Below are 15,599 nucleotides of genomic sequence, written 5' to 3'. Positions count from 1 at the left end.
TGTGAGAGATTCAAGGTCAATGTGTGCCTCTGTGCAGCTCAGAGTATCCAAGACCTTGAGTGGAGTCATTTTGAGCTGCTGGTTTTAGGGTAATACGCTAAAGCAGAGCTTTATGTCAGTAAATAAAATAAAAATGGCTAAAGAAATTATTAAAAGCAGCTACAGTGGCCTCAAAAATGATTCTTATACCTTTAACTTTTTCTGATTTTTAACATTTCAATCAAAAATGTCAATGTGTGCTATTGCTTTATAGGTCAACACCAAGTAGTTTATATTTGTGGAGCAAATTTTAAAAGGTTTTCTGATTTTCACATTTTTGTCATGAATTAAAGTCTACAGACTTCATGTTTTTACTTGATTATTAGCCGGTATGATTCATGGGTTATGAGTTGTTAAAATAAATCTGTCTACTTTAGCTGTAGCCTTATGCGAACTAGATGTTGTTGATTTGATGACTAAAGTTTATATCGGTGGTTACAGACTTGAGACTTGACTTGGACTTGAAGTGTTTTATCACGTTTCACGTTTTATGAAGAAAAACGTCTTTAAAACGAAGCTTTATTTACCTTACGCTTCACAATTTAGTACTATCTGTCGGTTAAATCCCAATAAAACATCAAAATGGAAAAAACAAGAGGAATATAAGTACTTTTGCAAGACGCTACACAACCGCAGAGAGCTGTATTGAATTTAAATCACAGGAGGAAGATTGTACTACAGAGGTTTGCACAACTAATTTTGATTTTGATCAGTCAATTGGACTAATAAATAGTCCCATAAAACATTTACAAATGGACTCAAACTTCTTCTCCAGGGTATGGCCTTTATTTTATTGCCACTGCAGCAAATGTACAACTGATGTTTTTTTTTGTTTGTTTGTTTCTGACTCGGATGATTGATGAAATTTAACTCAGTATTTTCCAGAAAGCTTTTCAGGATCTGTGCTTTGTTCACAGGGATCCTGGACCGTCTGCATTATTTATAGCAGCAGAGGATGGCTGCATGAAACTGGTTTCCTAGAAAAGTCGAGTGTAAAACCTAACAGTGAAGCTCAGGAGTAAAAAAAGAAAAGAAAAAAAACGCTTTTCATGAAACTCGTGTCTTCTGATTGTTTGACAGACACATCTGTAAAACAACATGGGGTCATCTTGAAGCCATAAGCAATGCCACTCATGCATGTTCATTATAATAGTCAGTGTAAACAGTTTGCAGGGTTTTCCTCGGTGTATTATAAGCCTGGCGGGCCACCAGGCTTTACTTGAGCCCCCACCAGACTTGGCATTGCTTATTTTTTAAGTCTTTTTAAAATGTTTGTGTCTTTTAAGACTTCATAGTTGGTGTTCAGGTGTTAATCTTTCACTCTTCCAGTAACTCATAATTATCAAGTGGTATTTTCAAATCTGTCAATTTTAAACATTTTTTAACTCAAAACCACAACGGGCCGCTGGATGAATGACTGTCCCGGCACCCAACCAATGTGGAAACCTTGGTTTGGCATCGAACAGCTGGACAAAGCGATTTGTGCTGCGTTTGAAGACATGTCCCCTCCGATTTTTGGACTGCTTGAAGCAGCGCTGAGTGAAGACGAGTCCAGACGGCGGGAGGGAAACTCCTCTGGAACGGGAGTGGAGACGCTCACTCAGTCATGGATGTTAGACGCAGAGATTTAGTCAGATTACCAAACAAGCACTCACAGGCTTTCAGACTCATCAGCCTTTCCTGTGCTCACAAAGGCATGACTGTGTACGTCGAAGGGATTAGCACACATTGTAAATCATATTTGTTTGGACATATGTGCATATACACATTTTTTCCTGGCTCGTCCCTCTTTTCCTTTGAATCGCGGTTTACCAGAAGCTCCTGCTTCATATGAGATAATCAGGAAAGGTGAACTTTCATTCATCTGTATTTATTTAGATTTTCAAACCTCCATCAAACTGGGTCCTGGTATCTGCAGCACGATCTTGAATTCGGAGGGGAGGGTGTTTTTTCTCCAGCTGTGTGTTTATCAGCCTTTCTAAGTGTAAACAGCCATGCTAAGTCCGATATCTATCAGGCTCCCCGACCAGCTTCTATTTGGATTACGGTAAAGATATGGATCTACACAGGTGTCAGATTGAGTCCTCAGTCTCAGAGTGTTGTAGATTATTTGGCCTGATTTTGGTTCACATGGCACATTTTTATTCTTGGCAGCATTGACAACCGTTTGTAGATGTTTGTCAGGTGTTTACTTGAAGCGTATCGATTCTTCCTGGAGCCGTCAACAGGTTGCCATTTCTTTCTGAACCGATCTCTCCTTCTCACCGTTGGTCAATAGCGTCGAGTGATCGGTTGATCGAAGCAGCGTGCTCAGCTGCAGGTTCGTCCTGTCTTTTGACGTCACTCTGTTTTGCCCGATGAGCAGGCGCTGTGGTGTGTTTTCGTGTGTCATCACATGTAACTGTTGGGTTTGCCGAGGAACTTGCAGTCGCCATGAAAACTGTAATTTGTGGCTCTGGAGGAGATCGTTAGGAGGGCGAAAGTGCAGCCTGCCGGGTTCAGCACAATGTTATGTTCAATCAACACAATAATGACTTATTACAGGGTTTGCTGCCTGAACCGCTGATGGAGGAAGAATACTAATGCACCACTTTCTTTCCTGTGTCAATGTTGAGAAAGTACCAGTCAGGACTTTTTTTTAATTTTTATTATCGCTTTTACTGATTTGAGTCGGTTAAAATGGCGTTTGCTGACACCAATCCAAATCTGATGCTTGGTATTAAAATCAACTGCATGTTTTTACTTAAAGAAAATATGATAAAGTATGTTTCATCAGTATTTTTTTTAATTTGTGTGATTTGTGATTACTTCTCCATTTTAACTCATTAACCCAGAGGTTCCCAAACTGTGGGGCGCAACTGCAATGTTTGGAAACCACTGGGGGGCGCAGAAGAAAAAAGTTTGGGAACCACTGCATTAACCAATAGTATGCTACAATGTTGGTTTCCATGACGGCATGGATTTTGACCTAACAGGAGTTTCTGCAGGACATTATTTTGTTTCTAAACGTATATCTGTCTTGACGTACAGCTGCAGTCTTCAATAAATTCACTCTGGTTGGAGACGACTCGCTAGTAAAATGCTTCAGGGTGGTTCATCAATCCAAAGTTACTGAAAAAGTTGTTTTCATGTTACAAAAACTTGGTGCTTTGCTTTGAAAGATGTACAGTTCAATTAATTTTGGCCCCACGGCTCTCTGGATGCATCAGAGATGCCACGTCTTCGATATGATTTGCAGTTGAGCCCAAAATTATCCATACCTCTGACAGATTCAGATTAAAGCAATTTTCATTCTACCAAGAAGTTTTCCAATCAGAAATGAGACGCTTATCTGCCAAAGGAGATTAAAATAATGTACAAAAGATGTATTTTCTTCTTAAAATATCATCTACTCCTTTGTCCACTCTTTCTAAATATTTACTGGAAACAATTAGGGAATTTTTCTTGGCATTCATGGCAAATGTTCTGTATATTTCCACTGTCAATCTAACAATTCATCTTTTGCAATGAGCTCAAAATCAATAAGGGTGGAAGGCCTCCTTGCCATCACCCTAATTTATAGCTTCGTCCCTAAATTGTTTAGAAGATTCAAGACGAGAGTTTGCTAGGGTCTCTCTAAATGATTCATTATTCTTCCTTCCTTTCACAAAGAACATGTTGATCAAATTAAAAGAAAACATTGTTGAGAAAGATTAGCAAGACTGTTACTGATTAATTACTATGAATAAGATATGGATTAAATTACAATATGCAATATTCCTGTGGTTTGTTTACATTCCACGTTTATTTGGGGTGTTGAAACAGAGACACACCAATCAATCGACTTTAGTTAAAAACTGATCACCTTATTTAAAAAAGCTCATAATTGTTTCTAAAAGCATACACAATCAGGCAAAAGTTAAGGGCACACGCTTTGTTCAGTAAATAAGGATAATCCTGCGATTCTTCCATTTAATCAGATCTCAAACAAAACATGAAATCATTACTGGCCACTAAAAGCCTAACTGGTGCATCTCTGCTAAATAGTTCTGCTAAACGTGTCCGTTTCCGTTTCTCAGGTGTTGCGAGTGCAGCGCCTCGCTTTCCCACTGGTACTACGAGAAAGATGGACGGCTGTACTGCAAGAAGGATTACTGGGCCAAGTTTGGGGAGCTGTGCCACGGCTGCAACGACCCGATCACCACCGGCCTCATCATGGTAAGAGCGGCCTCGTCGCTCAGCGCCCCCCTTCCAATCCCCCGTCCCCTGCTGGCTCTTTGTTTGCCGATGAAACTCGAGTTACACCTGAGTCCACACATTTTTGTCGGCCCGGTTATTGTGTGCCAACACGCGTGGAAGCACGCCAGACCTGTAACCGACCCTGGTCGCGTTAGCTGCTCTGTGAGATTGTTTTCCAGACCGCCGCTGACGGAAGCGGCTGTTGTTGGGGCAGGAAGGGCGGATCAGGTGGACAACACATGTGGTCACAGCAGAAGAGACACAATCGTCTCCTTCCGCTGAGAAGTGGTGCTGCATTATTCAGAAGACAAGATGCCAACATCAGAGGAGACTCGCGTCTGTTCGCTGACTTAATCACACATTTTTAAAGCTTAAGGAAACTAATGCATTTATTTAAAGTGTTTTCCATGCTTGGCAGAGAGCATGGTGGGGATTTTGTTTGCAAGCAGCAGAAACACAGATAAAATGCAGGTGTTTGTGTGCTTAAGAGCAGGGTAATTTATTTTTACAGCAAAGATTGTCTTGCAACACAAAGTTGTAAAAATGAGCTGATTTTTAAAACAGTCATGAGGGTATTTTTAGCTTTTTTTAATCGGAAACTTAATTGAAAAATCTGGGGGTGGGGGATTCTGTGTTCTCAATGCTTCAAGAAGATTTTTGGGAGTTAATTTTACATGACATTAGAAGTTCGTCATTAAAAAAAAATAATAAATTATCTGTGCAGCTTTCTGTTTCACTTCCTGCTGGTGGCTGACATGAAATCACAGACAGTAGAAACTAGTTTTTGTGGTGAAGTTTTGTCAAGCGCTCCGACATACAAGAGCCAAATGAAATACTTGGAATTACTCTGGAAATGATTGGATAATTCAAACAGACCTACATAGACAGGCAAAGTTAAATCTGGAAAGACATTTCGATACCAGTACAAATGTTTGTACAGCACTGAACGTGTTGAATATTATCAGAGTGGAAATATCACAACACAAACATGCAACAGTCCATTGCAAAAGCAGCTTGTTGGGACACATATCGGACCTGTGGATGCAATGAAAGATTCTTATCTTCAGGTGTTTGCACTGCAAATAAGATTATGAAGAACCAAATGGCTGCACAGTTTGCAAAGCATAATCTTTTTTATGCATCGTCAAATATATGCTACAGCTAACAGCTAGAGGTTAGACATGAGAAAACTGTTACTGGAAAATTTATTGATATAGATTTAGGCAAAACATAACATTTCCAGTGTCATGCATTCGCACACTGCTTATCACTAATATATTTGCTGCTTATCACTAATATATTTGCTGTTTATCACTAATATATTTGCTGTTTATCACTAATATATTTGCCCAGCTGCATGTACTCTAACATACTTTAAATCCCACAGCTGGACTATTTTTGACTTCAGGAACTGAGATTCTAGAGCATGTGTAGTGATGAGGATATGGTAGCGTCAAGAAGACAGTGTGGAAAATAATGTCAGCTGATTGAGGAAATGGTATGCAGAGGCTGTGTTATTAAAATGTGTCCTGACCCAATCTATTTAGTATGAAACGTAAATGATGAGCAGTTTGGCCACCAGCTGATTGGGGGCAGTAAAACGTCTTAACATTTGTGGCTCATTTTACATTTTATGGATTCATTGCTGAGAAAATGTGACACCGGGAAAAATTATGTCTGAGCTTATGTTCTACAAAACGTTTAGTTGAGCTGATAGATTGGTCTGCAGAAGCAAGATTTAATCATTTGTTCACCGACTGGTGTTCGTTTGAAGTGAATGACCTCTGCTTTTCTCTAAATCTTAGTGTGTAGATTAACATTTGCATTACCTTCAGACAGATTACGCTCTGCAGTGCAATCTCAGTGAGTCTCTGTAAAGTGAATGAATTAGGCAGAGAGATTGCTGCTTCCCTCTTCTCCGGTTTATTGCCCCTCTCACTCTGCAGAGTCACTGATTGACCGCAGCTGCACTTTAACAGATTTGACATCAGCCACTCAATCTGCGCTGCTGAGGCGGCCGTATCGGCTGCATTACCTTGCTGACGCTTTCGCCAAGGTCGGGGCCGCACGGCCGGACTCGTTGGGCTCAGGAGAGAAACAGTCCTATTTTTAATATTCACTGATGAAACGCAGTTGTCACAGTGAGTAAAAACCATTTCATGACGCAGCGATGAGTCAGAGTCTGCAGAGACGAAATCCACACACCGTGGTCAGTTTGTTGGAAATGGGCAACAAGGAGCTTTGTTCTCATTTCAAGTGGTTTCATCATAGGTATTTTTTACTATGTCTGTCAGAGAAACTTAAGTGAGGATTTGCATTAATTTTACCTGTTATGTCAGAGTTGTTTGCTTGTGGCAGTGGGGTTTCTGGTGAGGATTAGCACAGCTTCAGAAAACTGTTAGTCATGAACGAGCAGAAATCCTATCCATCATGCATCGGTGTTTTCACTGAAATGCTCGCCTCTTTGCATGCACTAACCTCACTGTAAACACACATTTTAAGCCGTTTTAGGTAACAGTCCACTAAGTATGTTAACTATGTTCCTTCAATCACACATACCAATCATCAATATCAGTCGCTCAGTTGGTAATCAGCGCCTTCCGTAATTAAAATTTTTATTCACTCTGAGATTGATTTACCAATGATTTAATGGAGCAAAAACAAGCAAACAAACAAGTCTAAAGATAAACAATATCGCAGTAATTACACATTATTACCAAATACGAGCCGTTCAAAATATTAATTAAACTCATTGACGTTTACGGTTATCAAGACGATTTTGGTGTCTCAGGAGTTTAAGGAAAGTTTCTGATTTCCAATAACTAACAAAAGTCTGAGGAAGAAAAGAAAAAGAGGAAGATGAGGTAAAGATCTCGAAACCATCAGGACCAATTTTTCCAACAGAACTGCAACTAAAGAAAGAAATGAATGACTTATTTATGTATGATTCAACATCTGATTGTTTTCTCAAACGTAGAAGCAGCAATGGTTAATATGTGGAGTAAAAACTCATACAACATGTTGGTTAAATAAACTGTTTATTATGGGCAAAATAATAATAATAATAATAATAATAATAATAATAATAATAATTAATAATAATGGCAAAAGATTTAAAATTCTTTTCCGTTCCAATGAAGGTTTTTGTCATTGGTATCAAAGTAAAAAGAAAACCCCAATTTGTTAAAAGCCTATAGAAAATAAATGAACCATTTTAAACATATTTGTTCTACGACTTGCAATTATAGGTTTAGTTTCTCTCCATTGTTTCCTCTCTGTGAATCAACCATTTGCTTAGAGCGGTTGTTTTGAATATCTTAGAATATTTTTGTGTTGGACAATCACATTGCTTTGTGTCGACTGTCTGTTTGCTCAGAATGAGCCTCTTGTTCTCTGCAGTGTCAGCTCTGGGTAAATTGGGAGTAATTCAGCCAGAGAAGAGGCTTTCAGTTATTTACAACCTTAGACTGATTGATGTGCTGAGCTCAGAGTTAGCCGATGTAATTCAAGTTCCTCTGCTTTTCCCTCTTTCCTGTTGTCTGTGTCTAATCAGTCACTCAGAACTAATCAATCTGCAATAATCTAAACATTTAGTTCAGAGTCAGGCACTATTAATTCAACTATTTTAATAATATATCAATGTTTTTTGGAAGAAGCATTTCTATTTTTTTTTAAATCATGTCTGTACAGTGTAAATAAAAAAGCAGTTTTCTATTAGGTTAGCAGAAAACCTAACAGAAAACTGTTAGGTTTTCTGTAGCTAAACTACTGCTAGCTACTAGCTAGCTACTGCTAATAAATCTGCTGGATTTATTAAGAGCCCTCCAAAAAAAACCGAACCATAGTTTCGTTCATGCCGTGTTTACGTGGAGCGGCTTTATTTCCCTCCTGTTCTGCCAGATCGATAACATTCAACTTAAAAGCTGCATCATATGAGTTTGAATAAATTTCTCCGTCGTGCCTGCTGCTAGCACGTGGTTGTTCTATGAAAATTAGCGCTTTCTTCTTTGATTTCCGATTTTGATTTTCAACAATTCACTTCCTGCTCAAGAGCCCCCTGGTGGTTGAAGAAAAATACACAGAAAAGCTGCACCGTGTTTATAAACCGCATGGTTCAAAGCGTAGGAAAAAAGTAGCGGCTTATAGTCTGAAAAATACGGTAAGTATGAAACTTTTTATATATACAGTTTTATATATATTTAACTGTATCTCATAATGAACGTGAAGCAAAACAAAATTTATGTACACTTAGTGTCTAGTAAAAACTGCACTGAATACATAAGAGAGAAAAAAAGTTCTTGCTTCGTGCCTCAGCTAAATTTATACCTTCACTGTTATTATTTAGATAGTTACAGCTAATATGACCTTAATCAGGTGTTTGCACATGACCCAAGGTGACCTAAATTAGCAGTTTTCTGTACTTTCCATCATGATGCTTCACTTTCAGTTACTATCGATCTTTGGAGTTATGGCAGTTTGGGGTTTTTTCCTTTGTTTCACTTTTATTATTGTTTTCTGGTGCAACAAAATGTTCTGAAACAGGAGGAGCAGGAATTCAAGACCTTTCTGCGAAATCACAAGTAGTTGAAAATCCTTTGAGGGAACTTTGTGTTTTCTTATGAAACTCCCAAAACCATGGAGAGCGCTAACATCAGGGAATGCACCTCTTTTACATACAGAGTTATTTTCTGAACATTTTGCAATAAAATAAAATGGGCTGACATATTAACGGGTGGGGTATAAATGTTAACTTTGTAACAGTTTTGAGTTGAATCCCAAACCACTGTTTGTCATTGTTGGTACAGAAATAATAGCCAGATGTTTTGCTGAGTCAACATTAAATGGAAAGTCCCAGATCTACATTTGCAGCTCACCAACTCCCACTGAAGCCGTTTTTAACTAGAAATCTTCCTACTGTTTCTGTAAATACCTCCTGGTTGTCTTTGCCCCCAACTGATCACAGAGCCATGTGTTGTTGAGAAATAATTTCTCATCTTTTTGCAAGAGTTGTTGTTCGGGGGAAATGCTGCTCCTTGTGCGATTGCAGGAACTTTTTCAATTGTGCAACATGTGAGATGAATTGTTCCAACATGTTTCCACCTCTGGGAGGCCAGAGGTCCACATCGCATACAGTCGGAGGTGTTCAACCTGCTGGACCTTTTCCATCAATCACACGTCAACTGTATGGATCAGACGCCATAATTTGATCAGTTTTTCCATCCGGTGCTTCAGTCAGAGACCCGCATTGACTTCTCATTTCCTCCCGTTGGTGTGGAAACCGTGACGAAAGCGACAGCCGCTGTAGGCTGAAATCCCCCCTGAGGTGTAGCTGTGGGCTGTTCTGGTTTCACTTCTGACCTCAGAAACAACAAACTTGTCTAAACTCACTCTTTTGCTTTTTCGACACAGACTACCATGCATTGAATTTGAAGTCATGGATTAGATGGGGTTTTTTTCTTCTTGGTAAAGAAAATTCAGTAGATTTAAAAGAGAAGTGGAACAAACAAGTGACTGCACTCAGTAATACCTGTTTTGCAGCAGTTTTTAAGTCTTACGTCATTGTGTCATGCCAGACAAACAGATCGACCAGTAACACAAGCATACCGAGGCTGTATCAGAATGAAATAAAGGAAAAACAAACAACAATGCTTTGTAAAGTCTAACTCTGCAAAACAAGTGATCTATGAGACCTGAGTCTGCATCGGATTTAAATCACAAAAATCTTCATCCCATGTGATAAAAGGAAACCAGTAAGTGTGGATCATTTGGGTAAATTATTATTAATGTTGTTGCCTCTTCCAGCTGTTTGGTTGTCATGGAAACGTATTGTATAGTACACACATTTCTTGCAACACTCACAGGGGTGTGTGTGTTGTCATCTTAAGGGTGTGTTGGATTCATTGTACTGGGAAATTTGGTGACCATTGATCATTTATGTTGTCATCAACTGACATCTCGGGCACTTTTGGTTAAAATAAAAAGCTTTTTCTGTTTTGATTTTCTTTTCCAGAAATGTTGTTGCACTTCATAACAAGGCTGCATCTTTAGTTGATCACTTGGAGTAAATCTTGGAACACCTTTAACTTATAAACACTTAAAGTAAGGAGAAGAAAAGCCTTTAAATCCTGCACAATAGACTGTTATTAACAGAGTACAAAGTATGGAGATTACCAGGTTTTAGCTAAGACGAGAGACATGAACCTCAAAGTCTAGACTTGGAGTTTAGAAAAAATGGAGTTTGGAAAATATTTTATCTATAACTCACCGTGCAGTACTTAAATTAAATCTAATTTAAGTTTTCCAACCTAACTCCTGTTGTAGTCAATAGAAAACCCTAATTGAAAAAGAAGCAAGTTAATCATGGCATTCAAATGTTAAGCATGAAATTAATGAGTGAAAACAGAACAAACAGGTTTGTGTAACTTGTCGATTCTTCCTGATACCAGCGCACAAAGTAAAACAGAAAGAAATCAAAAATGCGATTAGCATCTCAGTTGTTTTATGGCTCATGTTTGTTTTAGATAAGATCATTTAGTCAAAGCAGGTCCTTCCTGGCAGTAGAGGTTGAGGCTATAGGTTGAGAATTTGATCCCAACTTTATCCTAAATGTTTCCACGTATAAAAAATATAAATGCACAACAAAGTTCAATCTTTGTATGCCTGAAACAGTCAGGTTAACTTCACTGGCTGTCCGGCCTTCTCCCGCTGGTGTCTGGATGCGTCAGTCTGATGCAGCGTCCAGAACCCCCACACTGATTTAATAATGGTCCAGCCCAGCAGCCTGGACCATCACCTGGACTTTGTCTCCAACACTTTATTCTGACAACCAGCAGGAAGCACAGAGTTCATTTGACCTTCTATTAATAACCGCACGCTTTGACACCGAGGACCGGGTCAGAACCCGCTGGCACGCAGGACTTGTTTCATTTCTGTGGTCTGTACAAGTAAGGAAAGAGAAAACCGTAATTAATTAGATGTACCTTACAACACTAGTAACTGTGAATGTTTGATTTACTTTCAAAGTATTTAACTCTGCTGAAAACCTAAACATACTTCTTAACCTTTCATCTGTTAGCATTGTATTATATTTTTGTAACCAAAGTATCAGTGCTTTTGTGATTGAATTTAACAAAGCCAATGGCTTGCAATGAATATATGCTTTTTTGACTTAGCATAACAGAATAGAAGGGGCAACTTTTCCTGCCATTTCTGATTTACTTAGATTTTGCTTTCAGAGATCTTGTGAGCCTTCAGGTAGGTTGATGGTTTTCTAAGCTTTCTCAAGGTATTTTTTTTATTATTTTAGTGATAAGTGTGCCTTAAAAATTAGAAAAGAGAAAAGGAAAGACCAAAATAGAATTGACTAGTTATTAGAATCTATTTTATCTCGATCGACCCTCACCAGTGTCCATATGGAAACTTGGCGATTGATTATTTTATTAATCCTTAAAAGCATCACACTAAGCACTGGCCTCCACAATCGTCACTGAAGATGCTATTCCTTAGAGAACAGGATCCAAAGTTCACTTTTTTCACCATTATTAGCTAAGAAAGTTGTGTTTTCTATGACATATTGTCTTCAGGTCATTCAGGCTGAAAGAGAGCGAGAGAGAGCAAAACGTTTAGCTGATGACCGGAAAACTGGAAGAAAAGTTGCTGGTTTTTTTTAAAAATCATTTTCAACCTTCAACCTTTTTATTTTATTAACGTACTGGAACTGGAAATATTCATAACTTGCTGGAAATCTATATCTGTGTATACATTCGCTGGGTAAAACTCAGAGTGCTATTTTTGTAATGCTATGCGCTACCCATGCCAAACTCTAAGATAAAATACCGAAACCAGTTTAAAAAGCTGCTGAGAGGAGGAAGACTAGAGAAAATATCCTCATGTCCATTCTTTAAATTTTTTGTTATTGTAGCTCTTAAAGGGAAAGTGCATCTTTTATTTTAACAACAACCTTCAGTGTGTTTTATTGGATTCAGACCAACACAATGTAGTGCTTAGTTGTGAAAAGCATACATGGTTTTTAATGTTTAGCAAATAAAAACTGAATAAAACATAAAACTTTGTTTGTAGACCAATACACATTGAATGCAGACTTATATAGAGCTTTATTGTGGCACTCAATGACGTTTTATATGAAATCAGTCATTTCCATTCACATGCTGATAGTGACAAGCTACTGGGTTGTAGCCACAACTGCCCTGGGGCAGTCTGACAGAGAGTGAGTTCAAAGTTTTGCAGGGCTTTCTACTCTTGTTTTTCTTTAAACTTTGGTGGTTCTATTTATTTAGCAAGTCTTTGAAAATGACAAAAGTGGGCAAGTGGAGGTCAAAAGAAGAAGTCTTGCCAGCTCTCGAAACTATGTGATATCACTAAAAACCAGAAAATTATAAAACACTTTCATAGTCAGATTATGTTCTTTTTTTTGGGGGGGGGGGTTGTTAAAAATCGGACCAATCTGTGTCTCTGAGTTTGATAAAGAGTTTTCAGGTCTTGTTGGGTCCTGTTGCTGCCTGCCGACTCAAACCTGCTCTGTTGTCGTTTGGTTTTGCCTGAATGATTCATGGGGTTGAGAGGCTTAACAAACAACAAAACGTTCTTTTGAAAACGGTCAGATTGTTGATAAGAAAAAAGTAAATAAAAAAAAACAACAACTAACAAGCAGCCCTAAGAAAACCATAAAAAAAACCCACATAGTCTCAACATCCCAAACAGATTACAATAAAACGTGTATTTTTGAAAGCATGTGAGGAGAAAAGACATTTCTAAAGACAACATCAGGGGGTGTGTGTGTGTGTGTGTGAGGAGTGGAGGTGTGTGTGCTGGTAGCATCTGGCTGGCGCATGTACCAAGGTGGGCGGGGCCAAACAGGAAACGATGAGGTCATTGCAAAAAGTAAGAGGGTAGAGGAAGACGGCGAGGAGAAGAGGGATGGGTGGAAGAGCCTGGAGGAGGGACATTGATTCAGAGATGAGCTAAGCTGGAAAGGCGTGGGCTGCACCCCCTCTCTCTCTCTCTCTCTCTCTCTCTCCCCCCGCCTGCAGCTCTGTGACTCCGCTCGGCTTGGCTGCTGCCAGTGTTTTGTTGTGACAGCGGGGAGAAACGCTTTCCTCAGTAGAATGAACTAGAAGAGCGAGGAGGAGACTCCAGCTCTCGCTGACATGGTGGGAGACTTGTTTTTCTGGAGCTTCTGCTGTCTCAGGCTGTGGAGACGGGACAAGAAGGTGAGGACGGTCACTGCTCCCACTTCCTGGGCGCCTTTTGGATCATATGTGGTATTAATGAGCCGGCGAGGAAGCAGGCGGGCAGGCAGGCTGACGGAGGGGGTGGGGACGGTCTGCCGGGTCGCTTTTCCAGCATGCGTTTTAAAGTTTAACGCTGATTTCAATCCGTGATGCTGCATTTTGTGGGTCATTTGAAAGTAGGCCACTGTATCGCTCTAAAACCACAGTCCTGCTCTATTTTTGCTTTTGTTTCATTGCGAACAACTGACGACACATGCCGTCCAGTTTTAGAAGCTGCTCATTCTCGGCTATTTAGCATAAAAGTACAACTCAAAAAAAGTGCTTTCGGGGTATTTTTAATTCGCCACTTGGCGCTTTCTAAGCACAGCGATGGGGTTTCTCGTTTTACTACAGTGGATGTAGGATTTGCAGAGCGAGAAGTCAGAATTCATTAGAGCTCACCAGAGAGGAGGCCTGTTGTGTGTCCTGCTGTGTTACTGTACTGTTTGTGGTGGAAGGGGGTTTCCATTCAGAGAGCATCAATGTGGCTCACTGTCTTCATTCCAGTTGTTTCCCTAAATAATTCCCACAGCAGCTTAAACGTGTGAGCAGCGCTCTTGGTAAACTTTGTTTGACCCGTTCTCTGCTCAATCAGTCTTCATCAACAGCTTTCTGCAACACTTTAACCCTATTTATGTGAATGTAAGCTCTATGACATGTTTGACTCTTCTTGGTATTTGGCTACGCTTTTGCTTTATTCGAGTGTTAAGTCACATGCAGCTCTGTTTTTATTTATTTTTGAATTAATGAACGTAAAGTTTATAGGATCAAAAGGGAGGTAAAGGAGATTAAAAGGAGCAACGATTGAGTTTGCTCTCAAGCTGCAGATGAATATATGAGCTAAATTCAGTGTCATTAACATTTGGTGCTAAGGTCAATGCTGTTTATCTCACCAGTACTCTTCTCTGGAGTCGAGTTAAGGAGAATGAAAAATACTTTGAAAACCGACTAGTTTATTTTTACCCTTGGTTCCCCTTTTTGTGGCAACTTATCTAATTTTATATAAATAACTGCATGACTTCATCTATTTTTAAGGGTTCTCATGTTTGCGGTGTGCTCTGCTTCAGTCTGTTTTCCAATTGCAACATTTAATCTGCAAGGAAATTGTGAAATTATGTGGGGAATTTGAAGAATGTCACGGTGGGAAGTCTGAAATAAAACTTTACTAAAATGGGAACTGAATGACGCGCTTAGAAACATGACTAATGTAAACAGTAGCTAAGAAATAAAAATAATGCGTTTATGAATAACGAGGAAAAATTCAGTAAATCAACTTAATCACCAAATACCTAAATTACTAATAAGTATTGCATGTTATTCAATTTAAACATAAATTGACCATGGTACAACGCAGTAGATGATCCAGGATTGGAAACACCAGGAAGGTTGATGGCACAATATTAAAATAGAAATTAAATTCAAGAAGCAGCTCATAAACAAAGTTTGACTTCAACAACACAAGAAACAAAGAACAAGATGGAAGACAAAATAAAAGACGAAATCGATCACAAACCTGAAAACTGGTTGCAGGTTTGGATATTGTTTAAGATATTTTATTTATTTATCTATTATTTATTTAGTTATGGACAATTATAAATACAGTGGACCTCCAGTTATATTGTTTAATGTTAAAGCAGTTTTGCTGATTTTCAACACAAGACCACAGGAAGCTTTTGATAGATCAGAAAACGAACAGGAAGAAAGTAAAAGAAGTTAAAATCTCAAACAGCAATGTTGGACCAGTGTTCAAAGACCCTTAAACACCCGTATAAATAATATTTTAACAACTAGTCCTTCTGTTTCCTTTGAGCTGTTTTTGACTTTTGCATTTTCCATTTTTCCCAATTTACCAGAAATCCACTCAAGAAAATTCTTTAATGTTATAAAACTTTGATTTACAGCTTTCAGAGGTTAATATGCCATCGTAAAGACATCAGAATAATGTTTAAGGAATCGGCAAATTTCACAAATCCTTACAAACTAAGAAAACTTTTGTGCCAAAAAGTTTCTTTGGAAACCAAAAACTGGTGATTTAATGCGTCTTTCATCACC

General features: G+C 38.8%; 1 protein-coding gene across 4 annotated transcripts in view; it reads left to right on the top strand.

The window, feature by feature from the left end:
• limk1a (LIM domain kinase 1a) overlaps positions 1–15,599 on the top strand; it is a 50,449-nt gene that overhangs the window by 20,530 nt on the left and 14,320 nt on the right. For 3 of the 4 annotated variants that reach the window (XM_007576782.2, XM_007576781.2, XM_007576784.2), the window contains one exon: positions 4,098–4,236. In XM_007576782.2, coding sequence (XP_007576844.1) covers positions 4,098–4,236 — 139 coding nt within the window. Of the gene's footprint in view, positions 1–4,097; positions 4,237–13,183; positions 13,488–15,599 lie in introns of those variants that run through there. The other variant, XM_007576785.2, reaches the window with a different exon arrangement.

The sequence above is a fragment of the Poecilia formosa genome, unplaced genomic scaffold (genome assembly GCF_000485575.1).
Source record: "Poecilia formosa unplaced genomic scaffold, Poecilia_formosa-5.1.2 Scaffold416, whole genome shotgun sequence".
Taxonomy (NCBI): domain Eukaryota; kingdom Metazoa; phylum Chordata; class Actinopteri; order Cyprinodontiformes; family Poeciliidae; genus Poecilia; species Poecilia formosa.
This window is presented reverse-complemented; position numbering and strand designations above follow the sequence as displayed.